Source organism: Protomyctophum bolini, assembly GCF_963924005.1.
Source record: "Protomyctophum bolini genome assembly, chromosome: 3".
In the NCBI taxonomy this organism is placed as follows: Eukaryota; Metazoa; Chordata; class Actinopteri; order Myctophiformes; family Myctophidae; genus Protomyctophum; species Protomyctophum bolini.
This window is the reverse complement of record NC_137864.1, coordinates 6750058-6777655: the sequence shown is the minus strand read 5'-3', so window position 1 is coordinate 6777655 and position 27598 is coordinate 6750058. Positions and strand designations below refer to the sequence as shown.

General features: G+C 42.8%; 1 protein-coding gene across 1 annotated transcript; it reads right to left on the bottom strand.

Annotated features, from left to right (window-relative positions):
- Positions 1 to 1336: 1336 nt before the first annotated feature.
- On the bottom strand, positions 1337 to 27598 carry LOC308311967 (uncharacterized protein; the record flags this gene model as incomplete). The annotated part of the gene is made up of 4 exons (XM_080758796.1): positions 27529 to 27598; positions 6124 to 6238; positions 3057 to 3166; positions 1337 to 1521 (listed from the first exon to the last, which is right to left on the bottom strand). Exons 1-4 carry the CDS (start codon positions 27593 to 27595, stop codon positions 1337 to 1339), a joined length of 477 nt encoding a protein of 158 aa, XP_080614922.1. The 5' UTR covers positions 27596 to 27598.

Here is a 27598-nt window from a genome sequence, read left to right as displayed (position 1 = left end):
AGGCCGGATCTAACCTATATAGAACGTTGGGTGGGATTCATAATCCCGCGTTGTTGCTGTGTCTGGGTCTGGGGTCACATCATGGCGAGGGTCCGGGCCTTGCTGTGTCTGTGTCTGGGGTCACATCATGGCGAGGGTCCGGGCCTTGCTGTGTCTGGGGTCACATCATGGCGAGGGTCCGGGCCTTGCTGTGTCTGTGTCTGGGGTCACATCGTGGCGAGGGTCCGGGCCTTGTCTCTGTCTGGGGTCACATCATGGCCAGGGTCCGGGCCTTGCTGTGTCTGTGTCTGGGGTCACATCGTAGCCAGGGTCCGGGCCTTGCTGTGTCTGGGGTCACATCATGGCGAGGGTCCGGGCCTTGCTGTGTCTGGGTCTGGGGTCACATCATGGCGAGGGTCCGGGCCTTGCTGTGTCTGGGGTCACATCATGGCGAGGGTCCGGGCCGTGCTGTGTCTGGGTCTGGGGTCACATCATGGCGAGGGTCCGGGCCTTGCTGTGTCTGGGTCTGGGGTCACATCGTGGCGAGGGTCCGGGCCTTGCTGTGTCTGTGTCTGGGGTCACATCATGGCGAGGGTCCGGGCCTTGCTGTGTCTGGGTCTGGGGTCACATCATGGCGAGGGTCCGGGCCTTGCTGTGTCTGGGTCTGGGGTCACATCATGGCGAGGGTCCGGGCCTTGCTGTGTCTGGGTCTGGGGTCACATCATGGCGAGGGTCCGGGCCTTGCTGTTTCTGGGTCTGGGGTCACATCATGGCCAGGGTCCGGGCCGTGCTGTGTCTGTGTCTGGGGTCACATCATGGCGAGGGTCCGGGCCTTGCTGTGTCTGGGTCTGGGGTCACATCGTGGCGAGGGTCCGGGCCTTGCCTGTGTCTGGGTCTGGGGTCACATCGTGGCCAGGGTCCGGGCCGTGCTGTGTCTGGGTCTGGGGTCACATCATGGCGAGGGTCCGGGCCTTGCTGTGTCTGGGTCTGGGGTCACATCATGGCGAGGGTCCGGGCCTTGCTGTGTCTGTGTCTGGGGTCACATCATGGCGAGGGTCCGGGCCTTGTCTGTGTCTGTGTCTGGGGTCACATCATGGCCAGGGTCCGGGCCTTGCTGTGTCTGGGTCTGGGGTCACATCATGGCGAGGGTCCGGGCCTTGCTGTGTCTGGGTCTGGGGTCACATCATGGCGAGGGTCCGGGCCTTGTCTCTGTCTGTGTCTGGGGTCACATCATGGCGAGGGTCCGGGCCTTGCTGTGTCTGGGGTCACATCATGGCGAGGGTCCGGGCCTTGCTGTGTCTGTGTCTGGGGTCACATCATGGCGAGGGTCCGGGCCTTGCTGTGTCTGTGTCTGGGGTCACATCATGGCGAGGGTCCGGGCCTTGCCCGCGGCCCCCAGCGCCCGTTGCACGGCCGCCTGGCTCTGGCTGCTCTCTCTCCTCACCAGCTGGTTGCTTTCAAACAGCCCCTCCTGGCTGCTGCCCCCCGCCCCCGCGCCGGGCCCCCCGCCCCCACCGCCGCCGTCTGTGAATGTCAGGACCCCTGCAGGGGGCCAGGGGGGAAAAAGTATACTCTTATGAGAGTAGGAAAAGTATCAATATAACGGCAATATACAGAAATGCTCTGTTTTCAGAGTAAAAGTCCCGTTATTCAAAATGTAATTGAGTAGAAATTGGGATCAAAATGTACTTAAAGTACCAAAAGTGACATTAAGTTATATTAAGTTTTATATTAAGTTTTCAAATGTATTAAAAATGTATTCGAAAAATTTATTTGAAAACAGCAGATCTACATCACATTGCGACACAGCGTGAGCTTGTAGATCACCTATTTTCAAATAAAACCAAATGAAGTGGTTAATGTATGTATATTGGTTTTGTAACAATAATCAATCTACAAAATAACAACTGAAGTTTTCAAATACCACAGTTAAAAGTACAACATTTGGATCCGAGATGTATATGGAGTACAGGTAAAAAGCATTCGGAAATTGGAAATACTTCAGTAAAGTAAAAGTACCTCAAAATGTTACTTATAAGTACAGTGCATGTACTTTCCACTATACTGGACGCATTGCAATGAGCACGTCCAATCCAGCTTGACCGTATTATCATTTACGTGTAAACTGATCAGAGAGGGCTTTAATGTCTTATTCTTTTCTGTCTGTCTATTTTTACACACACACACACACACACACACAATGTTAAAAGCATTGTTCCTCTGCAGCCGGTTGTGACACTCCCCCCTCCTCCTCCTCCCCAGATGTCCTCCTCCGACGTAAACGTGTTGATTACCTCCAGAGACCTTCTTTTATCCCGTTACGACCTGCCAGAATGTCTTCTAAATAAGTATGTTGCTTATAATAATTATGAGAGCCGCTCAGAACCTTTTCGTGTCGAATTAAGGACCGCCAAAATGTCCTGTGGCCATTTTAACCCATTTTTGGTGTTTTAAAACGTTACGTTATAATTAAGCTATTGAAAAATAGCAGATCTACAAGCTCATAGCACGCCACCGAGTGGCGTGCTATTAACTTGTAGGTCTGCTGTTTTTGAAAAATCGTTAATATGTGCCTCAAATCTTTCCGAAAATTGTAATTTTAATAGATTTTTTTTTTTTTTTTTTACGTCAGGCCTGAATGGGTTAATAATACATGCAGTATATAATCAAAGAATGTTCCCGAAGTGACGCGCTATGAGCTTGTATAATATCTGCTGGGTTTTTTTAATAGCCAACCAATGTTCTATATTAGCTAAAATCTAAAATGACATGGATGCTTTACCGGTTTTAATGGGTTAACACACATGGGAGCTTTACACCCAGCTAGAGCACAGCCAGATAATTATCGCTTTCTGAAAAAAGTATTAGAAAAATTGTTGGAATCCATATACCTTAACCTTAGGCACTCATACCATACCTAATAATATACATTTAATAACAAATTCTATCTACGAGGAAGAAAAAGTAAAAAAAAACTTTTTAATTGATAGCAGCAGCAGGGTTAAGAAAGACATGTGCAGGCTTCTGGGAAATGAATCAGGGTTTTTGTACTTCATGGTGTGAATGGAAATCTTTACCATAACCGTCGACACTTCCACTTCTGAACTCTCCCTCGAACTTCATTCCATCGAAGCGATTGAAGACGCCCACGCCTTGGAATTTCCCCTGACCAAATTCACCTTCGTACCTGGAAAATAAACAAGCACGCACGCACGGTCGCACGCACACGCCAGGCACATTAAAGAGTGCTTTTGCAATTACCGCAACCAAACCTTGAAACCAATTCTAAAGCTTATTGCTTGCGACAACTGCAATTTAGCTGCTTTTTGTCTTTCCCGTTGATTGTGTGCGTTTAAAGTTAATTGGCTGGCTCCACTTAACCTATACGACCTAAATGTATTTACTCACAGGAGTCGCAAGCTTATACAAATCAACATAAATGTCAAGCAAAATGAGGTAAGTAAAAAAAAAGGGCGCATCTCTGTCAAAATGACCCTGGCCCTGGAATATTATCTCTATTCAGAACGCACTTCCAGTCTGTAATGTCCCTCTGCACGCCATAACCCTATATAGCTCCAGAAATGAGAGGAAATCATACGTCTCTGGTCTATAAAGCCACACATTTCTTGAGGGTCGTAAGGGTCTTCCTGTTCATTTAACTTATTTACTTTGCTGCATTCATTGCTGCTGTTGCATTTACCATGCTTTAAAAAAAACACAGTGTGTACAGAATGCGGAGAAAACATACAGTTATGTGTCACTGTGTATAAGTGTACTGCTTAATGAAATGTCACAGCGAGAGCAAACATGTAATGCGTGTTTTAGCAGTCACGGACACAACAAAGTCAAACGGCTATAATTTGCATTTAGTTTTTAGTCATAGTCTTTTTGAATAAAATGTCATTCGTTTTTTAGTCACATTTTAGTCATCTGAGGTTATGTCGACTAAATCTACAGTAAAATGTTTTAGGTAAGTTAGTTTAAGTATTTTTCGTTATTTTTTGTGGCTTTCGCCTTTATTTTGTATTTTTTTATAGAGGGACAGACAGTAGGCTGACAGGAAATGGGGAGAGAGATGCGGGAGTGACATGCAGTAAAGGCCGTCGGGATCGGGAGACGAACCCGCGGCACACTGCCAGACTGGATTACCCAGCCAAGGTGCCTGGACCGCTGAGCCACGGCCTCTACAGTTAGATTTTGTTGACTAAAATCAGTCTTAGCAGGCCCGCTATTAGGCAACGCTTGATGTATACTTGGCTGCATGCCGACAATAGCAGATCTACAAGCTCACTGCGCGTCACAGCGATTTGTAGATCAGCTATTTTCGGAATGTGACACCGGAGTGCAACCAAGCATATTTAAGCAGACTGTCTATAGCTGGATATTCTGAAGCAAACATAGCCAATATGGTACGTATAGCTGGCGGAGTTAGTTCAGTCGAGGAAACCAAACAATTCACAGCTTGACTGTGACTCTGCCACATAAAAGTATGAAGAAATGTATTTCATGTCCTGGTATATCCTTCTACCCTAATAGACAGGGGGTACACGAGCACATGGCCGTTTATATTGAAAGAAAATGAAACATAACATACCGGGTGATAACAATTAACCCATTTTGGACTGTTTGGACTGTTTGGTCGATAAAAAAGGCTTCTAAAACATTTTTCTGAAAAACCAAACCCATGTTTCTTTGTCAGCGGTGATCATGACCTTTTTCATGTCACGGACCCCCAGAATTATCTGTATTTGGCCGCAGACCCCCATCTGAAAATATGTTGTTCCAGTGACCTCCCCCAGAAGCCAATATTCTAGTTAAAAATGTTCGCTCCGAAATATTTATTCAAAGATTTGCGCCACATTTTCACGACTTTTCTAAAATAGCAGACCTATACAAGCTCGTAGCGCGCCACTCGGTGGCGCGCTATGAGCTTGCAGATCTGCTATTTTTCGATAGCTAAAGTAGAACATAATGCTTAAAACACCAACAGGGGTTCCCGCCACCCAAAACAAATTCCTTACAGTATAAACTACAGAATTACTGATGCATTGCAGGTACAGGAAATGTATTTCTATCAGTTATTTAACACAGACATACAATGTTATGGTTCTGATTGTTATATATCACTGTTCACATCTAGTTATTGTAGTGGAAAAGAGCCATTCGTTTGTATCACATCAAGTGTGTTCATCACTGTTATTTATATCTGGTGGTGAACATTCTCATCAACTCATCACTGTATCCTATATGATAGAGTGGGTTTGCCAGGTGAATTATATCATATTTCTTAAGGCAATTAATGGGACTTTACCATTGTATATTAAATCTCTACTGGATTGTATGGATTATACCCACAAATGCATTGCAACTGCTTTTAAACTTGTGTTGTATCACACAATATCAGTGTTGATTTTGACAGCAAATTGGGTCTTTTGAATAACATGCCATTTAGCTTTATTCCTAAATGTGTAGTCATCTGAAATGGTTTAGTCTTACTGTCAAAATGAACACGCACACTGCACGATTTGGGAAAGTTTCTGTTTAGTTTTTTATCCTTGTATGATGTGAACGTTAACGTGAAATTGTACTGTAAAGTGTATCTCGACGACGCCACAGATGAGGGAGAACCTCAATGTCTTGCGAGAACAACTAAAGGTTTGAATGTGTCACGATATCAGTCTGTTGATGCACACTTTTATTATGTAGTGTTGCCCTATAGTGTTTCCTGTTCTGCCTAGTTGTGTGAGCCTGTCTTGTCTCACCTCCCTGTGATTACTAGTTTTCTCCACCTGTGTCCTGTTAGTCTCCCAGCCAATCCCAGCGTTGATTGTTTGTTAATGCTGTTCACCTGTGTATTGTGATCCCTGTGTCTATTTAAGCCCTTTGTTTGCAGCGTGTCTTTGTTGGTTCGTAAACCTATATGTCGAGTGAGTTTTGTGGCTGATGTTGCCTATGTTTTTGCCCCTTTTGAATACCCCTGATTTCTAGTCAATTACACATTTTGTTATCTAGTTATCTACTCTGTTATCTAGACAACAGAGTTATCTACTCTGCCTCTGGTTGCCTGCTTTTGGGTCCTACTCCGTAACCCATTCCTGACAGAATGAGTGAAAAGGTGTCAGAGGTCAAGGTCATGGCACTGACTTGGAGGCGTCGGGGAACGCCAGCACCCCGCGGCCGTTGAAGAGGCCGTTCTCAAACTGCCCCGTGTAGCACGTCCCGTCGCTGAAGGTCAGCTGACCCAGTCCATGGCGCAGGCCTGAGGTAGGAGGAGACACACACACACACGCACACACACACACGCACACACACACAAGGCTGGGTAAGCATTGGTAAAGCAGTGGTGGAAAAAGTATTCACATTTCTTTTTTTAACCCATTTAGGCCTGATGTCGAAATAAAAAAAAATAGTCTTCTAAATTCTGACAGTTTTCTGAAAGATGTTTCTGTATCAGTGGTGCTCAAATATTTCATGTCAAGAACCCCAAAAATGATATGTAATTGGCCACCAACCCCCATCTGAACATATGTTGTTCCAGGAACCTGTCGGAAGCAAAGATTCGAGTTAAAAACGTTGGCTCTGAAAGAATATATATTCAAAGATGTGTGCCATATTTTCGCGATTTTTCAAAAATAGCAGACCTACAAGCTCATAGCGCGCCACTCGGTGACGCGCCATGAGCTTGTAGATCTGCTATTTTTCAATGGCTAAAGCATAACATAATGCTAACACCAAAAGGGGTTCTCGCCCATAATGGATTAAAGTATCAATAGTGTTACTCTGTTACAAGTAAAAGTCCATAGTTCAAAAAGGACTTTATTAAAAGCACGAATGTATTTGTATCAAAATGTACTTGAAGAACTACTGTTCTCTGGTTTTTAACTTGTTGTGCGTTTAACGCCCTTCTTGATCATAGCATACACCAGGGATACTCAAATAGATTTACCTGTGGGCCACATTACAAAAATGGCAAGGGGCCAGGGGCCAGTAGATAAAATTACGACATTAATGATACTTGATAACTTCTCTCTTTCAATTGCTTTATTTTCGCAAAATGTATCAAAGTACAATGTGCATGCACACAATATGTAAATAAATAAATGTGTTACATTTTCTTGCATAAACACAAAGAGATGTTTCCATAACTGCACAAATTATTGCACATAACATGAGTAGCTGTTATAATAACATAATAACATAACATGAGTAGCTCTTTGCCTGCCTGCCTGCCTGCCTGTCTGTCTGTCTGTCCATGAGTAGTTATTTGTCTGTCTGTCAATGAGTAGCTGTCTTACTGTCTGCCTGTCTATGAGTAGCTGTCTGCCTGCCTGTCTATGAGTAGCTGTCTGTCTGCCTGCCTGCCTGTCCAATTGTCCATGAGTAGCTGTCTGTCTGCCTGTCTGAGTAGCTGTCTGCCTGCCTGCCTAATTGTCCATGAGTAGCTGTCTGTCTGCCTGTCTATGAGTAGCTGTCTGCCTGCCTGCCTAATTGTCCATGAGTAGCTGTCTGTATGCCTGTCTATGAGTAGCTGTCTGCCTTCCTGCCTGTCCAATTGTCCATGAGTAGCTGTCTGTCTGCCTGCCCAATTGTCTATGAGTAGCTGTCTGTCTGTCTATGAGTAGCTGTCTGCCTTCCTGCCTGTCCAATTGTCCATGAGTAGCTGTCTGTCTGTCTATGAGTAGCTGTCTGCCTTCCTGCCTGTCCAATTGTCCATATAGCTGTCTGCCTGCCTGTCCAATTCTCCATGAGTAGCTGTCTGTCTGCCTGTCTATGAGTAGCTGTCTGACTGCCTGCCTGTCCAATTCTCCATGAGTAGCTGTCTGTCTGTCTGCCTGTCTATGAGTAGCTGTCTGCCTGCCTGCCAGCCAGCAAGTTGGTTAACAGAAAATAAATTGTTATGGCTGAGTAAAATAAAATACAATAAACACAATTTGCCTGAAAATAGATTACCCAGCTATGACCTTTTTCATGAAAAAAAATGAGTAGTGATATGGCTGACTGAGTAAAATAAAACAATCTACCTGAAAATAGATAGCTATAACTGAAGAGCAATTTCCGCAATTTCCATTTCCGCAATTTCCTCAATTTCCATTTCCACCATTTCCGCAATTTCCGCAATTACCATTTACGCAATTTCCATTTCCGCATTTCCGCAATTTCCGCAATTTCCATTTCCACCATTTCCGCAATTTCCGCAATTTCCATTTCCACCATTTCCGCAATTACAATTTCCGCAATTTCCGCAATTTCCATTTCCATTTCCAACTATTAATGGCAGCTGGGTTTCATCATTCAAATAAAATAGAATTCTGTCCGTTTAGCTATAAAATTATGTCAGGGAATAGGGATACACAGCAGTGGCGGAAACTCCGTGGGTTCAGAGGCGCGATTGAACCCCCTGGCATTTTGGCAAAGGCGCGACTGAACCCACTGCATTTTGGCAAAATATATCTATATGCACTGCAGTAAATTATGCACCCACTGACTGTCCACTGAAATTCCCCCTCCCCAGTGGTCATGTTGTCATGCACGTAGTCACAATACCTTTACGAGGGGTAACTTACAAGATAGGTGTTGGGCCGCCGCGCATGCCGCATTCAAATGCTAATAAGGTGGCTTTTGTTCGAAAAAACAAAACTCGTTTTTTTTCCACCGCTGGGGGGGGGGGGGGCGCTGCTTGAACCCCCTGCCGTTATAAGAACTTTCCGCCTCTGATACACAGTATATGTCTTTCATTTGCATTGCATCTCCCCCCCCCCCCCCCAAGCTTTTATTTTCGTTCGAGTAATAGTACAACTCTAATAGTATTACTTATAATAATGTAATTAAAGATAACTTCATTCAGATTTATTTATTTTTATTTCATTTTCCAGATTTTTATTTCTTCTTTTTTTTAGATTTTCATTGGTGGGCCAGTCATAATGGTCCCGCGGGCCTGATGTGGCCCGCGGGCCTGAGGTTGAGTATCACTGGCATACACTATACAGTGTCACACAAAAGCATCAAAAGCAGATCCACATCTTGTAGATCTCTGCAATTTTTTTTACATTTGAATCCTGAAAAGTAACAGCGTCGGAGCGGACATATGAGGTTTCTCCACCCGACATACAACATACGTATACAGTATATAGGGCTCGCACAGTACGTGGTTAAAATGTGATCTCTCAAAGCACTATACTGTGTTTTTTTTTTGTTTTTTTTGTCACTTGATTGCTTTAGCTTTTTAGCACACACTGCTTTGCAAAAGTTAATAAACGGGCTCAGCCGCCCACGCATTTCAACGGAGTCTTCTTCTGGTTCATATCAAAACCAAGTGACAGCTCACAGTACAACAAAGGCTGCTGGCAGCTGCCAGGCGACCACAGCAGCATTTTATTGATGATAATTGACACAGTTGCAGTTAAGAAAGTGGGTGTGAATATATAATTAAGTTGATCCTAACATATACGTATATAGGCATCAATATGTTTAAGGTTAGCAAATCTGTCACGAGTATAATCAATAGCATCGGGTATTCACAAACGATCATATATACAGTAGAACAGTACTCATTAAGCTGAAGTTTTCACATGTATACAAATCATATTAGTATTAGATCTACAAGCTCTAATGGCTTGTTTCAACTATTTTCAAATTGACAGAGTACATTATACAGTATATAGGTCTGAAGTGGTTTTGTGTTAATAATCCAAATATACAAAGTAACTGGTGACTTAAGTTTTCAAATGTTTGAGTAGAAGTACAGTATTTGCCTCTGAGATGTAGTGGAGTAGAAGTAAAAATATTGAGAATTGGAAATACTCCAGTAAAGTACACATATGTTAAAACCGTGCTTAAGTACAGTACTTGAGTAAATGTATTAGTTACTTTACAACACTGATGATTGCACATTAATGAACCGCAGAGAGCTGTAGACAGCCGCAGCTTCGCGACATTTTGGGCACAAGGAATGAAGCAATTATATCCAAACCCAAGATGTTTTCATTTCAAGATCGGATGAGAGATGCATGGCTATAAATTGTGTATAAATTTGCAAAACATGAACTCAACCGTGACATGTTTTCTTGTTATTGGAAAGACGCAGTGAAGCGTGCGTTTCTTCCAGTTTTCAGAGACGGAATTACTTGTTTTTGACACGTTGTGACACTTGATAAGAGATGAAGTTCTTAATGGGACCGAAAGGCTTAACCCTGTAACACCCGGCGTTGCAATACTACGACATATTTTGCGTGCGCGTGTGTCTTGTGGGGAGGTGGGCACTATAGCAGCAATGTGAGATGCGATCTTCTACACTACAGTATTTAGACTATCTAGGAGGTGGGGGTTGTGACTTCTTGTGTTCAACTTGGGACACGTATACTAGTACGAGTACATAGTTTGTCACGCAGCAGCACAATGAAACAGCGTTACAAAGTGCTTTAAAGAGCAGGAAAATAAAATGCAGACACGGTTACATATCATATACATATATATGGTTGTATAGCCGTGTGTGACAGTTGTGTCAACACCAAAGCATCGGAGGGTACAGCTGCCAGCATCTCGACATTATTTTAAGACGGCGTCAGACAGCTGCTGCCGATGCCTCGAGATGCTGACATTTTGTTAAAAGTGTCAAAGCGAGAGCAACAAGCGACACACGATTGGAGCAATTCTATTGTTTGGACAGCTGTTCTCACATGAAAAAGGGAAATGAAGCTGGGTCTGTAACTTCACGTTACAGTGTACAAACTACAACTCACTAACTTGTCTTTCAGTTGGTTGACGTGACAATGAACGGTGAAAATGTGCACTATTTTTTTTACTTTACCCACAATAGGGATAGACTGCTAAAGTGGCACTATGGAACTTTCTTTTAATGAATCGAATAGAATAGAGTACAATATATAGGTTGTATTTTGTTTCCCTGCTCTTATATTGAGACATTTAGATCGTGTCAAGGGTTGTGTCGTCTCACCCAGACACAGGATCTTACACGGATTTTGACCTGATGGTCAAGATTCCATTTATCCCCTGAGCAAGCAGTGCTGAAATGTTTTTACCATTGAGCTAATAATTAGCTCAATGGTAAAACATTTCAGCGGGGGCATGGTTGGCACAGTTGGTAGTGCTGTCGCCTCAAAGCTAGAAGGTCCTGGGTTCGATTCCCGCTCGGGGCGCTGTGGGTGCTGGCGGCGTGTTTCCTCCTCCGCGTCATCGGTGCCCATACCCGAGTGGCGAAAGGGCCTTTCTGTGTGGAGTTTGCATGTTCTCCCCGTGTCCCCTAGGGTAGGTCTACGGTACCCTCACAAAAAATATGCAGTTATCCTGGTCTCTAAACTTCCTCCCCCTGGCCAGCTGGGGGCGCCTGATGGAGGGGAAAGGAACTGGTTGGAATAACGTGTTCCTTCCACGCGCTACGTCCAACCAGGGAAAAGGAGCAACTTGGACACTCGGGCATGAAGGAAGCATGAGTTCAAGTCCGTTGCTCTCCCCTTGTCCCCCATATATGGGGACTATAGGTTGGCGGAGGGTGTGTAGAGCCCAGGATCACATTAGATGATTGACACAGGGGTGAAAAATGCATGGGTTACAAGATTGTGGGATAAAAATTAAAGAAGAAAAACAAAACATTTCAGCACTTGTGCAGGAGACCCATGCAGGTTCAAATCCGGGCGAAAAGAGGAAAGTTACTGTGACAGTGTGACCCCACTGTTGGAGTATGCAAAAACAACTATAGGCAAGCATGCAAACGGATCACACACCGCTCTCATCAAATTCCTGCAAAATGTGTCCTGTCACTTTAAGTGGGGACAGCTTAACTGGCCAGTTTGGGCCAAACCAACTCCACCTCTAGGGATGGGGAGGATTGCTTGTCGCTGAGGGACAGTGGAGTCTAAAAGGACTCTGGAAAAGGACTTTAGAAAACCAAAGACTTTGTGAGATGACAGAGCTACAAGCTCAACTGCAATATAAATATATTATGTAACTGTTTGGTGACTGTTTTGAGCGACTAACATGTTGTGGATCATGTTTACCCCTCTTTTCATTTGGTCCTGTCTTGTGGGAGGAGCCAGGGGGTATATAGCTCTAGGAAATGGCCCAGTCAGGCAGTCAGTCAGTCTGCTGTCTGGAGCTGGTCGAGGAAGGGTGTCAGTCGCTGAGGAGGTGATGTTTTGTTTATTATTTGTATAAATGCATTTTGGATCTAGATCTGTTTTATTATGATGTATATTATAATATATATATATATATATATATATATATATATATATATATATATATATATATATATAATGTTTTATATTATATAGATTATGTTTGATTTGCTTTGCATTAAAAAGGCCTGATTTATAAATACGTAAAATACTTATATTATACAATAATGATTTATTTGAAATGATTGGTTTGATTTATATTATTGTAATATGAAGTACTTTATTTTGAATATCCTTTTTATTTTCTACTTTCAGACATATGGTCTCCTTTGTTATTTGTTACTAATTGCACTTGGGGAAATAAAACTTGTTAAAACTCTGCCCAATGCTGTGTTGCCTTGCCATCTGTAATGTTCATATGACCCTCGCCTAAGACAGGGGTGTGACAGTTACATATATTGCTGCTTTTCTTCCGGGATAGATTATTAATCAATTATTTTATAATATTATTGATCATTTTGTAAAAAATCAATTCAAAGGGATTTCACTGCACCCCTGCAATGACTTATCAAGAGGTGTGCCCTGACACAAGTCCTTTGGATGTCATGACAACCAAACATTACTGCAATATGCAGCATATCGTCTCTGTCGGGAAACCTCATATCCAAAACTGTTACTAATTCAAATTAAAAAAGTAGCAGATCTACAAGCTCAAACGTAGCTCAAATGTGCCGCATGCTGAGCTCGCAGACCTGCTCCTTTTGACGCTGTAGTGTGAAAAAGGTAAAATATCCTAGACATTTTAACTACTTTTGAACCTGGAGTACCTGTTTTGGGGACGAAGAGGAGTAAACTAAACCTGTTTTGGGCACGTCATTGGAGGCAAAATATAACCGAGTGGTGCGCTATGAACTTGTAGGTCTGCTATTTTTTTTTTATCGTAAAAATGTGGCACAAATCTTTGAATATATCATCTTTCAGAGCGAACGTTTTTTTTTTTTTTTTCAACGTCGGGCCTAAATGGGTTAATCAATTATTCGCTAAATCGATCCACCCCTACAGTAGCCTGGCTATACTGTACATGATGGGTACTGTACATTTTTAGCATAGACTATAGGTGGCAATAAATATAAATTCACTAAAACTCAAACCGGAGTGCTTTGTGAGCAGAGGTCATTATCTGGAGTGGAGTGTTGCACCACCCTATCGCTGGTGTGATCTAATAACATGGCTGCCTGGAGTTTGTGCTGAACTTGGTGACTCTGACTCCCGTGCACTATAGCTCCTGGATTATACCCTGCAGGGTAGCAGCGCTGCTACGCTGAAAACGGATACTCTGGTCGTCCGCAGGTCTCCTTAGGAGCAATGGTGAAAACAGGCAAGTAGGTCACCACAACATGTCACTGGTTTTAGATTCTTGTTTTGGTTTTCATATAATTATATATCTTCGCCGTCTGCCCTATTTAATACGTCGTCATATGACAGCGCATGTGACTGTAGGGAGATATACTCTCTAGGGATAGGACGCTATGATTGATTGATTGATTGAACATTTCATTTCACAGTAGGCCTATATGTAAAATGGGTACATTTCAAATGAAAGTGCAAGTCAATACTAAAACTGCTACTTTAAGGACGATACCATGAAAAGCACTGAGACTTGTTTACATCACGGTCCTCCATTTTCAATTCATCAGAACATTTAAAGACATAATATACACCTCTATGAAAAACAGGAAATCATCATAAAGAATGGAAAAACATATTGTACAGTAATGGAAAAAACTGGTGGGGGGAGGGGGACTTTCACTTATTTTCTTTTTTTTTTACGTGGGCCAGTTTTGAATTGCAGCCGTCCATAGGTGCTCTTTGAGAGTGGTTTTGAAGGAGTCTTGGGATTCACATTTCTGAATGGCTGTTGGTAGGGTGTTCCACATCCCTTGTTTGAGCCAAATCTGGTTTGTTGATCTCCCTCTGGTGTTGTGGGTGTGGACTTCGTTGACATTAGGGAAGTATTTAGACGGGTACATGGCTGGGGTATCTTACTATCTTCTGGGTGGTGTAGCGAATCTTGTAGACCAGGCCCATTGCAATTTGCTGTATACTCTGACCCTCTCAACCCTAAGCCGTAATGGCTCGGGTAGCCTATCAAAATGGGCAGGGGTGAGGTGGGTTCTGGGAGTGAGGCCAAGTGGTAGCCTGACCCAATGAACATTAACACGGCACGAATTCCAAAATGATTGCGATGGACATTATTATTGCGATAAAATCAAAATGCCACTTTTGTTTACTTGGACCCTCAGCGTCCCTATTCTGGGCTGAACGTTTGCTTGTAGATCTTCTATTTTTGTAGATCTACAATTTGCGCTATTACTGGTCCATTTTAAATATAGTGTTTTAAGTGGTAGCCTACTGAATTTGCAGCTCAACAAGAGCTAATTCATCCTAAGCCTATATGACAAAGGACAATTTTAAGATACATTACAATCTCTTCAATATGATTATTTTTAATCATGATAAACGATAATGACAATCATCGTCCTATTCCCAACACTCTCTCACTTTCTGTTTCACATCTTTTTTATGGATTTATCATTATTCATAATGTTTGTTGTTATTTATATCTATGCTGCAGCATTGTCTGAAGGAAGACAAAACCAGAATACGTTTTACACTATATGTACACAAGATTTAACAATAAAGTACAACCTTGACAAATGCCAATTAAATAGTGGACCTTGATATGAAAAGGGTTGAAAAAACACTAATCTAATACAGTGGCATTCAAACATTTTTCATTTTCATCCAAACTGACATTCAATTTTATTTATTTTTTAATAGCCGCTCTATACGATCTGCAATCTACAACGTATGCTTATAGATCTGCTATATCTTCCAATAGCCTATACGAGTATACATTTGGATCAAGCCATTCTGGGCGGGAGCCCCTTTTGGTGCATTATGTAAAATAGCAGATCTACAAGCTCGTATAGCGCACCACTCCGAGCGTGTAAGTCTGCTATTTTTGAAAAAAAATCGTTAAAATGTGGCACAAATCATTGAATATATATTTCAGAGCGAACATTTTTAACTAAAATATTAGCTTATTTGTCCCTGGAACTACATATTTTGAGATAGGGGTCCGTGTGGCCCAATAGAGATAATTCTGGGGGTCTTTGCCCTGAAAAGGTTTGAGCACCACTGAGATTTTTTAGGATTTAGAAGCCTTTTTTTTTTTTAAATCGACCTCAGTCCAAAATGTGTTAAATAGCCGATCTACGATCTGCGATCATATGCTTTTAGATCTGCTATATTCTCCAATAGCCTACGAGTATACATTTTGGATTAAATTAAACAGATTCCGATATACTATAGCTATATTAACACAATATTTTGAGATAGGGGTCCGTGTGGCCCAATAGAGATAATTCTGGGGGTCTTTGCCCTGAAAAGGTTTGAGCACCACTGAGATTTTTTAGGATTTAGAAGCCTTTTTTTTTTTTAAATCGACCTCAGTCCAAAATGTGTTAAATAGCCGATCTACGATCTGCGATCATATGCTTTTAGATCTGCTATATTTCTCCAATAGCCTACGAGTATACATTTTGGATTAATTAAACAGATTCCGATATACTATAGCTATATTAACACATTTCGCCGAATCCCCCTCAAGGAACTCTGGGGTGGTCCTATACTGTACTACTCTGAGAAAAAAAAAACAGCGGAAAAAGGGAAAAACAGATCCCAGGTCAGAATGGGTTATAGCACCGGATCGTTGCAGCCGACACACAACCAACATTGATCCCCGTTTCTTAGTGGGTGTCTGAAATGGAGCCAAACTATATGGCAGTATACTGCTGACATGTACCTTTGTCAGAAGGTCACGGTCTCCCCTGCGTGTCTTTAAGGAGCTAATACTACATAAAGAGCTTAGAGACCTACTCTGAATGAAACAAGCTGCACCCACCATGGCTCCGCTATATACACAAGCAATACTGTGGCTTATACCGCCAGCTTCCCGCTAAGCCCAGGGGGTCTTCAACGTTTTTGTTTTTTTCCCAGGGCCAAGGACCCCTTAGCTGAGAGAGAGATATGTTGTATACAGTTGTGTATATGTATACAGATTACACTTTTTCGTAGATTTCATGGATGGCTTCATAGACCTGTTTAAAAGCACTATCGTCGGTGTATAGTGTAAATTCTTGTTTTTGAGTGGTGCAACCACTCCAAGGAACAGCAATGTCCGTGTTCACCTGTTGTACCTATATGTGGCCAGTATATGACTATTAGTACCAGTAGGGGGCGCTGTTTGCCAGAAACAGAGCGAGAGAGATAGTATTATAGTGCGGGGGGAGAGGGGAGTTGCACCACTCAGTTCACACGGGTGTGTTTTTTTTTTAATACATTGAATTCACGATAATGTGTATTTTCAGGTATTTAAACCACTTCTTAAACCGTCAATATTGTGTTAACTTGACCTTCCACTCTGTACTTGGTCTGCACTTTTTCCCCTCTACACCAGACCTCTTTTCCAAAAACGGCACCTTTCGGTCAGCTTGTAGATCTGCTACTTTTGGTAGTTCTCCTCAAAATAGGCAATGGTTCATGTAAAATATAATAGCCTATACTATACTATCACACAATGGACCCAAAGATATTTTTTTTGGCATGCCAAAATAGGGACGTAAATATAGGGACAGTATAGTGCTACTGTATTAGTATGTGTTTTTAACATTTGTCTTCTTTTGTTCCTTGGCATACTGTATTTAACATCAAACTTTCCAAAGAACATACATAATAAAAACAAAACCGAACACTCTAACGCTAAACTCTTGAGCATGCCTGGCAGGTCACTATTATATTCAACGGGGTCAGAGGGTTTATTTGGGCTCTGGATGTTTTTTTTAAAGGACTTGTTTTGTTTGCCAGAAGCAGAGGGTGTATAGTATACACCCTCTGCTTCTGGCAAACAAACCCAAGTATTCACTGAGTGTATACGTCAGCTTTCTCAAGTATGACAAAAGCTCTTGAGAGAGCCCATGCATTTTTGAGTAGTGCAACCACTCCAAGGAACAGCAATGTCCACATACCTGTCCCTATGTCCACGTACCTGTCACCTATGTCCACGTACCTGTCCCTATGTCCATGTACCTGTCCCTATGTCCATGTACCTGTCCCTATGTCCATGTACCTGTCCCTATGTCCACGTACCTGTCCCTATGTCCATGTACCTGTCCCTATGTCCATGTACCTGTCCCTATGTCCATGTACCTGTCCCTATGTCCATGTACCTGTCACCTATGTCCACGTACCTGTCCCTATGTCCACGTACCTGTCCCTATGTCCACGTACCTGTCCCTATGTCCACGTACCTGTCCCTATGTCCACGTACCTGTCACCTATGTCCACGTACCTGTCCCTATGTCCACGTACCTGTCCCTATGTCCATGTACCTGTCCCTATGTCCATGTACCTGTCCCTATGTCCATGTACCTGTCCCTATGTCCATGTACCTGTCCCTATGTCCACGTACCTGTCCCTATGTCCATGTACCTGTCCCTATGTCCACGTACCTGTCCCTATGTCCATGTACCTGTCCCTATGTCCACGTACCTGTCCCTATGTCCATGTACCTGTCCCTATGTCCATGTACCTGTCCCTATGTCCACGTACCTGTCCCTATGTCCACGTACCTGTCCCTATGTCCACGTACCTGTCCCTATGTCCACGTACCTGTCCCTATGTCCACGTACCTGTCCCTATGTCCACGTACCTGTCCCTATGTCCACGTACCTGTCCCTATGTCCACGTACCTGTCACCTATGTCCACGTACCTGTCCCTATGTCCACGTACCTGTCCCTATGTCCATGTACCTGTCCCTATGTCCACGTACCTGTCCCTATGTCCACGTACCTGTCCCTATGTCCACGTACCTGTCCCTATGTCCACGTACCTGTCCGTCCCTATGTCCACGTACCTGTCCCTATGTCCACGTACCTGTCACCTATGTCCACGTACCTGTCCCTATGTCCACATACCTGTCCCTATGTCCACGTACCTGTCCCTATGTCCACGTACCTGTCACCTATATGTCCACGTACCTGTCCCTATGTCCACGTACCTGTCCCTATGTCCACGTACCTGTCCCTATGTCCATGTACCTGTCCCTATGTCCACGTACCTGTCCCTATGTCCATGTACCTGTCCCTATGTCCACGTACCTGTCCCTATGTCCATGTACCTGTCCCTATGTCCACGTACCTGTCCCTATGTCCACGTACCTGTCCCTATGTCCACGTACCTGTCACCTATGTCCACGTACCTGTCCCTATGTCCACAAACCTGTCCCTATGTCCACGTACCTGTCCCTATGTCCACGTACCTGTCCCTATGTCCACGTACCTGTCACCTATGTCCACGTACCTGTCCCTATGTCCACGTACCTGTCCCTATGTCCATGTACCTGTCCCTATGTCCACGTACCTGTCCCTATGTCCATGTACCTGTCCCTATGTCCACGTACCTGTCACCTATGTCCACGTACCTGTCCCTATGTCCACGTACCTGTCCCTACAGTATGTCCGTCCCTATGTTTAGAGTACTAGTAGGGGCAAAAGTGGCACTGTTGTGCTAGAAACAGAGAGAGAGATAGTGTTGCACTGTTGCCTGCTAATTATACAGAGAGAGAGAGAGAGAGGTGTCTGCTAAATGCTAATTCCCCCACACGGTAACTCTCATTTTGTCATTTCTAGACCGTTTCGGACGCGGGGTGACTCGCCGGAACCGGGCTGGCACCCTGGGGCGCGTTTCTGTGGGTTAGGAAGTTCCGGGGACCCACCGGGGGTTCACACTGACTCAGTTCACATGGGTGTGATATTACAGTCTCTTTAGGAGAGTGACTAGATGAGAGGCGATATTGATGACAATTTTAGGATCTTGTGTATCACCATTCACCAGTGAGCTGATGAAATGGCCAGCAGGATAGCACCCCTATCACTTAAAAATCACACCTGTGTGAAGTGAGTGGTGCAACTCCGTGTGGGGGTTCCCGGGGGAGGGGGAGTTCCAGACCCACAAGAACGCACCCCGGGGGCCGGGCCGGTTCCGGCGTGCCGCCCCGCGTCCGAAACGGTTGAGAAATGACAGAGTTACCGTGTGCCGGTCCCTCTACTGTACCCTCTACTGTACTGTACTAATAAGTAGTAGTTCACAAAAATGTTTTTCTATAAATTACCCACCCCATGATCATGTCAAAAATTGTCATCAAATTGTTGTCTCAGGAACGCAACAATAGGCCAATCAAAATTATTTTACTAAATCAACATACATTTAAAAGAAAAACTGGACTAGCAGATCTACAAGCTTACAACATGCTATTTCTCATTTGTTTTAGTATACAAATAATGAATATGTCAGTAATCTCTTTGTATATTTCAGTTATTATATATTTGTTGATTACCAGGCAAACAGAAATGTGTTCTTTATGCATATGTTCCAGTGTTCAATGCCAAAAACACAATTACATTGGTAATCACAATTATTTGTAAGACACCATTAATCGTCAACCTAAATGTGTAATTGTGACAGCTGGTATGCAACATAAACTAAAAACTATCCATGAATTCAAGGCTTCATGGTAAGTATTTTTTGGGTGCACTACTCCTTTAAGTGTGTGTGTGTGTGTGTGTGTGTGTGTGTGTGTGTGGGGGGGGTGCACAGCCTGTTGGCAGGTACAGTAAAAAGCAACCATGAAGTAAAGCGAGCAGTGGTGAGCTTATACTGCAATACTGCATGCTGTACGAGTCTTCCTCGTTTACTGTGGGGAGGTGAATTAGGCAGTCCATCTGTCAGTCAGGAGGACTGCTTAAAGTGCTTCCCTAATCTCGGCAGGGTTTTTCACAGGAGATTTGGAGAGCAGATTTGACCCGAGTTCAAACTCGCATATCACGTAACTCTGCAGAGAGCGTGCCACTTGTTTTCTTGGAAACCGTGTGTGTGCGCGTGTGCGTGTGTGTGTGTGCGTGTGTGCGCGTGTGTGTGCGTAATTTGCGTATGCATGCCATGCGTCTTGCTGTGCACTACAAAGACACCCAAAAGCTCAAAGAAGCTCTAACCAGGCTGGCATGGAAAATACATCGTGAATCGTGGTGAACACATAGTGAAGGAAACAGGAGTTTAGTATAAATGAACCCTCACATTTCTCAGCGTCAGAAGAAGGTTAACGATTGAAGTGGGAGCCGAGAGAGGCTGACATTTCACGAGCAGGCCAACGGTACTAAAATCACAACACAACACACCGCCCGTATGGACGAGATGCCACGGTGTTACATGCTTAAACATGAAGTGCTTAAACATACCGTATGCAATTTCTCTCATCATGGAGATTGGCCAGGCGCCCTACATTGGACTCTTCCAAGTCCGCACTGAAGAGATACTTGTTCACTCAGGCTTTTGGCAAATCATTTGTTTGTTTATTTTTTTGAAAGTTGCCTACATAAATTCTAGTTATTATTATTATTATTATTAACCCATTCTGACCTGAGATCAGATTCATACGAGGTTTCCACGGGACACACACTGGTCTGATTAACCCATTCTGACCTGAGATCAGATTCTAAAAATGTCAGTCGTTCTTCGAATTTTTCAAAAATAGCAGACCTACAAGCTCGTATCGCGCCACTCGGTGGCGCGATATGAGCTTGTAGATCTGCTATTTTTCAATGGCTAAAGCATGACATGATGCTGGAACACCAAAATGGGTTCCCGGTCAGAATGGGTTAATAAGGTATGTTATTTAGATATACCCATATATCATTTTATTTTACACCAAAGTACAGTAAGTTTAATGTTTTACTTTGTGCTCTATCTCCTTGTCCATTTACCATGTCATTTGTTAACAAGGTTTCCTGCCATTTGGATAAGAGCATCCTGCTAAATTGCCTAAATTGTAAACTTGTATGAACTGCCAGGAGCCATGTTGACAGTATGAATAGATAGAGTGCCATTGAAATTAATTGAATTAATGTCAACTGACAAAACCAAAGGCTATTTACACACCACTTAAAGCTGATACTATATTTTTCCTCTGCCTCTAAAGAAGGATTATCTAGCGAAGCGCTGGTTTGAATGGACTGGTTTCTATTTCTCTCTCTCTCTCTCTCTCCCTCTCTCTCCCCCCTCCCCGGTCTGACTAGCTCCTACCAAACTGCTTCAGACAGACTCTAATCTGTCCTTCAACCCTTCCCAACGCCTCTCGCTTCCAATCTCATGTCGGGTCACGGTCTCTGGCTAATTAGGGTTTAGCTGAATTTGTCCGGCTTTTATGTCAATCAATAGTGGTAATGCATGGATGTTAACCCATTTTGGGCGGGGACGCATTTTGGTGTTCGCATCAGGTCGTGCTTTAGCTGTTGGAAAATAGCAGATCTACAAGCTCATAGCGCGCCACCGAGTGGCGCGCTACGAGCTTGTAGGTCTGCTATTTTTGAAAAATCGAAGAGCGACTGACATAGAAGACATTTTTTAAATCTGATCTCAGGTCAGAATGGAAAACGGTCAGGATGTAGAAGACATTTTTAGAATCTGATCTCAGGTCAGAATGGGTTAAATGGCCGTGTTGGTGCACAGTATAGTAAATGGTCCACACCGAGCCCCCCGTGCCTTTGACTGTGGATGTATATACACCAAAACCGGGGCTTCCTGTAACCCGAGACCGAGCCTGTGCACATAGAGGAACCGTGTTCAACCATTTCGCCGTTGAATTATTCATATGACACTAAAGCCTGGCCGTTTATACTTAGTTGGGGCGCGCTGGGTGTCGCGCATCGGAGAAAAAGAAAAACATCAGATCTACAGGCCCACCGGCATGCCTCGGCGCCGCGCGCGGTGAGATTGTACATCGGCTATTTTGAGTTTGCGCGTTTAAGTATAACCCCATGGCTTAGCCCAGACGCAGGGTTCAATTCCAGTCCAATGTGTCCAACTATAGCCCAGACGCAAGGGTTCAATTCCAGTCCAATGTGTCCAACTATAGCCTGCATTGTCTGTTTGCAGTGGCGTGAAGTGAATAAGTACATTTACTCAAGTACTGCACTTGAGTACCATTTTCAGGTACTTTTTACTTGACTGAAGGATTTCCGATTTTCAGTATACTTTTACTACGCTACAATTATTTGACAACTTTAGTTACTCTATTATTATTATTACAAATGAAATCACACTAACCACTTCAGCCCTATATACATTTTGGCCATTTGAAAATAAGGTCACAATGCATCGCATTGAGAGCCTGTAGAATCTGATCAGATTTTCTAAAGATTTTTATACATTTTATACATTTGAAAACGTGTGAATTGAGACATTCGACATAAAGAGTATAGGCTACTTTTTACTTTTGACACTTTAAGCGCTTTTCGATACCAATGCGTTTGTACTTTTACTCCATGTACATTTTGATTACCGGACTTTTAATTGTAACAAAGTATTTCTACAGTGCAGTATTGATACTTTTACTTAATTCACTTAGACCTGAGGCTGATTCTAAAGAACGCCTTATAAATCCCGAGCTAAGTTTTCTGAAAAACAAACGTCCATATTTTAATTCAATGCATTTAAGAATCACCACTGTGTGTGTATAGGGAATGGGATTGGCCGAGACATGGCCACGGTACAGATGAAATGTATGCGTTATGATTATGCATATATATATACACGCAAGCACGCACACACACACACACACACACACACACACACACACACACACACACACCCAATACAAACTTTCACAATGATGTGCATAAAAGAAGGAAAAGGTGTGCTGCTTCTGAAATAATCTAACACCTTTTTGCAAGTGGCTCCTCCAGAGTAGACAAAGGGGGGAAAAAAAAGATTGTGACAATTCTTTCAAACTATAACTTTAAGAGCAACCATATGTTTTCCCCAACCACTCGCCACCCCTGATATAGCAACGAAACTTTTGTTCTCGTTCTTTTGTTTACTCTCTTACCCCTTAAGCGTGTACATCCATGTGGTTTTGTCAAACTGCAAAGACTGGTTCAGCTAGTGCTATTTCCCATCACAGGGGAGCTCTCAGGCAGTCCTCCTTGACACCAGATGGCGTGTGTGTGCGTGTGTGTGTGCATGCGTGTGTGTGGGTATGTGTGCGTGCGCACACGTGCGTGTGGGTATGTGTGCGCATCTGCATACTGAGTGTGTATGTACATAATTGCTTATGGTTGTATTTTTTTTCCCTGCACCAGTTTTACACCATTCCTTTGGCTGTCTCTGTTTGCCTAAAAATCTTTGTGTGTGTGAACACACAATAAATCACTTTTAACTTTATCGCACATATTCATTTACTTTACAAAGCACTTTGAATTGATATAGCTCACAGCAGAGGTTCATTTACATCCCCCCATGGGCACACATATACTGTACAACAAAATATAGTTGAATATTCAGCGAAAACAGGCGAAAAGTTCTATGGAGATAGCATTGTGTTAAGTTGTGTTACGTTATTCCCAGGTGGAAAAAGTCCGACACGTTAGTCAATTTGAATTGGAGCCATGGTAATTAGGATAGTTTTCAAAGGCTATAGATTAGATGTTTCCGCTGCGACTAAAGCCTCACTATATAACTTTTTTATCAATAAAAAGAACATTTGTTTATATGGTACAGTATGTTAATACAATTTATTACATGGCTTGGTTGAATGCTTGATTCTGATTGGTCAATCACTGAATTCAGCAGTGTGTTATTCCTGGATGAAGGCCTCTTTTTTTTAGACGGCGACAATCTCCAGATAAAACGCCAAAGTCCTGTTGCGTTCTCATTTTTTATTGACCCTTTACACGAGAACGCACACTTTATGAAAACGCTATAATGTCGCTATAGGTGGCGGTAACGGGCTGCCAAATAGACCAGTACAAGAAGAAGAACCAGGTAGCCCCCCCCCCCCTTCACGCAACACTATCAGGGTTTTGAATGATGCTTCCAGACCACGACGGGGTTGTGGCCGTCGCTCGCTGCCTGCTTTCTACTAACACGTCGAGGTGACAGACAGGCTGACAGAGCAGCCCAGAGCATGCAGGCGGAGCGCGCCACGGGATGGTTATATATTTTATAATACATTATAGGCTACATAAACGCTGCTGCCTGCCACCTATCACACGGCATTTCATTCACGTCATGGTTTTACATTCACCATCGTTGACGAGCGGCGCTTGTCAGGAGGGAGGCTTGTTCATTGTAGGAACTAATAAACATGCGTTGTGAGCAGTGTTGTTTTCGTCGACTAAAACTAAGACGAAAAATGTTCGTCGACTACCTTTTTTCACTGACTAAAACTAAATAAAAACGAATCTATGATGACTAAAACTAAGACTAAATATACTGACAATTTCGTCAACAAATAAAAATGTTAGGCAGGGACTAGTGGACAAGAGATCCAGCTGCGACGTGTTGTGAGATTGTATATCTGCTATTTTCAGCATGCAACCAAAGTGTAAAATATGTCATTACAACGACATCAAGGCCTGTCAAAACACATTTTAGTCGACTAAATCAACTGTAGATTTAGTCGACTAAAATCATATGACATTTAGTCGACTAAAACTAGACTAATCACTAGAACATTCCAGGCGAATAAAATGTGACTAAAACTAAGTGAAAACTATTCAAGAGACAACGACTAAAACTAAAATAGAAATTTGCTGCCAAAAACGACACTGGTTGTGAGCCAACCCAAAAACACTGTTCTCGTCTAAAAGGACACCAGCAAACGATACTTTATTTTGCCGTTTTCCTATGAACACCGTTTTCGTGTAAAGACCCCCTTAAGAGACCGCCGTCTAATCAAAGACCCATGCTCGTATCAATCAGCCATGTAAACAAACACACCATGTCATTTACAACTAAACATTGCTCTCGAGAATGTTTTTGAAAACATTTGATGCGAGAAATACACAATGCGGTAACCGAAGTATTCAATTTGATTAACACACAGGAAATACTTAGATCTGTCACTTGCGACCGCATGGTCACATTTACTATGAAATCGTGCATTTCCCGTCAGTCAGTCAGTTGGTTGGTGGGTTGGTTGGTCACCCCAAGCATGACCATATATGGTCATGCCACGTGACAATATATATCAATATTAAGCCCATACATGAGAATGCCCATATATGGAGATCCCTGATGTCGTCAATATTGGCCAGCAACTCTACATCTGACCTCAAACCTTCAAACTCCATCCATATATGGAGCTGACCTGTTCTGACATTCCATATGTGGATCCAATAGACCCAATATAACGATAAGTCTTCATCAAAATGACTCTGACGAAGACGTGTTTATCTATAATATAGCCTGGGAGCTTTACAGAGTTACATTGTGCAGACTTCTATTTCTTTACATCAAAGTACAGATAATAATTAATAACATCCACGTCCTCAGCATCACGCTTCCACAGATCATTGAGCCTCACCATGAGCAGTTATTTACTATACAGTATACTTTCTCATGTATGAACACAGTAAACTACTTACTAGTGTTCATTTAACAAACTAATTTGGACCCTTAAGTTAAGGGTCCATTTGGTTCCTTTTTCTGCGTTAAATTAACACTATTATGCATGTTAATCGGTAGCACATGCCGCTGCAACCAAATTATGGGCCACTCGTGATGCTTTTGTATGAGTCTATTGACCATTTGTAGACCGTGGCCATCTTGCCGTCAGAGTTTGGAAGCACTCGTTTTTCAGTAAAGCAATGTCCTGCATTATGTGCAAATTCATAACAGGTGGTATGCAGGGCAGTCTATAGCGAGCACTTCCAATTACACTGCAACACTTCAAAGAAAGAAAGTAGCTCATACCATGTCTACAGTGGAATTTTATGAAACAAACGCTGCAAGATAAGAAATGGGATAACTCAAGCTTTTCGTACAGCTGCAATGTTGGTGAGTTTTACGTTGTTTAACACAATCAGATAGCAGAGGCGTATCTGCAATAAGGCGAGGGCAGGCTGTACGCCTGTCCAAATCCATTTCTGGCCTGGCCAAAATCCATACAATGAGAAAAAAAAAGAGGACAAAAACAAGACCTGAGAACTATTAATGGACAGCTGATTAGCCGTCGCGGTAGAGCGCGACCCTCAATCACCCGTTGGAATGTAAATGCCAGCCTTTCAGCCTTTGTGTCCTATACTCGTCTGGCAGGTATATCTCTTTGAAAACCTTTAGTGCTACGATTGTGCGCGGGGTGAGACGACAATTAACACATCTTGCCTGTCCAAAATGTCATTCTTGCCTGCCCAAAATGCAATTCCCGGAAACGCCACTGTCAGATAGGACGTTTCTGTTTGGATGAATGGGCTGTCAATGGGAAATTGCACCCTGCCATTAACTTATGGCAGATGGCCGGATTGGCCGCGGTCTGCATAATGGTCCATACCCGTCTATGAGCACTCATCCCTGGGCATAGAAGCCACCAAAAAAAGCAGATATACCAACCCACAGCGTGTGGCCGATAAATTGGTTGCATGCTCACTGTCAATGAAAACGTGTACAATGCTGTCAAAATTTAAAAAAATATATTATAAATTTATATTGTGGTATATCAGACGTAAGAATTAAATATTGATACTATTATACCATATTCTGCAGCCAATTAGCCGCATATTATGGTTGTGAGCCATCACTTAATGCTATCCTCATGTAAATTGGGTGTAAACTGGACTCATGGCATGATGCCTAAAAAGTTAAACACATTTTCTTTACTAGAATGTATTCTTTCTTTTGTCTGTTCTCGACCAGTCTATCATCGAGATCCTTTCAATTTCCTCTGTAATTAATGATCTGATGTTTTCAGTTTTTTGTGATATGGCTGATATTGTATTTTGTTTTGCTTTAATCTGATTTATGTTTATAAAAACAAATAAGGGTATAGGCAACAATATAAGCCTCGGCTTCAGCCTACACCTTTTCGGTGCCACTATTAGTGGCATTTACATTAGTGGATGACTGTAAATGTATCCATGTATGTTTGTACTGTACGAACTCTTTGTAATGGACCGAAATAAAACGTACTAACTAAGTAATGTTTGAAGTACCTGGAATAATGTCCTTTAACTAAGGATAATAATAAGTGGGTTAAGTCACAGTGACGCCACCATTGGTTAAGGGTGAGGACGACGAGTTCATGATAAATTCATGGTGAATTAACGTACATGTTCATCAATAATTAATCGTCGATTAAATGTTAATGGAAGTGTATGGATTAGTATACTCCAGTAAAGTGTTACAATGCGGGTCTAGAATGTGTATGTTTCTTCACCTACAGTAGACCATGCATGGGTTCCTATAAACTTTTCCGGCCGCAATGGAAATAACAGTTGACTGTAGAAATGATAGACTTGCCTTCTTTCCATTCTCCGTGGTATTCTTCACCATTTGAGTAGGTGAAGGAACCTCTTGTTAGGGTCATGGG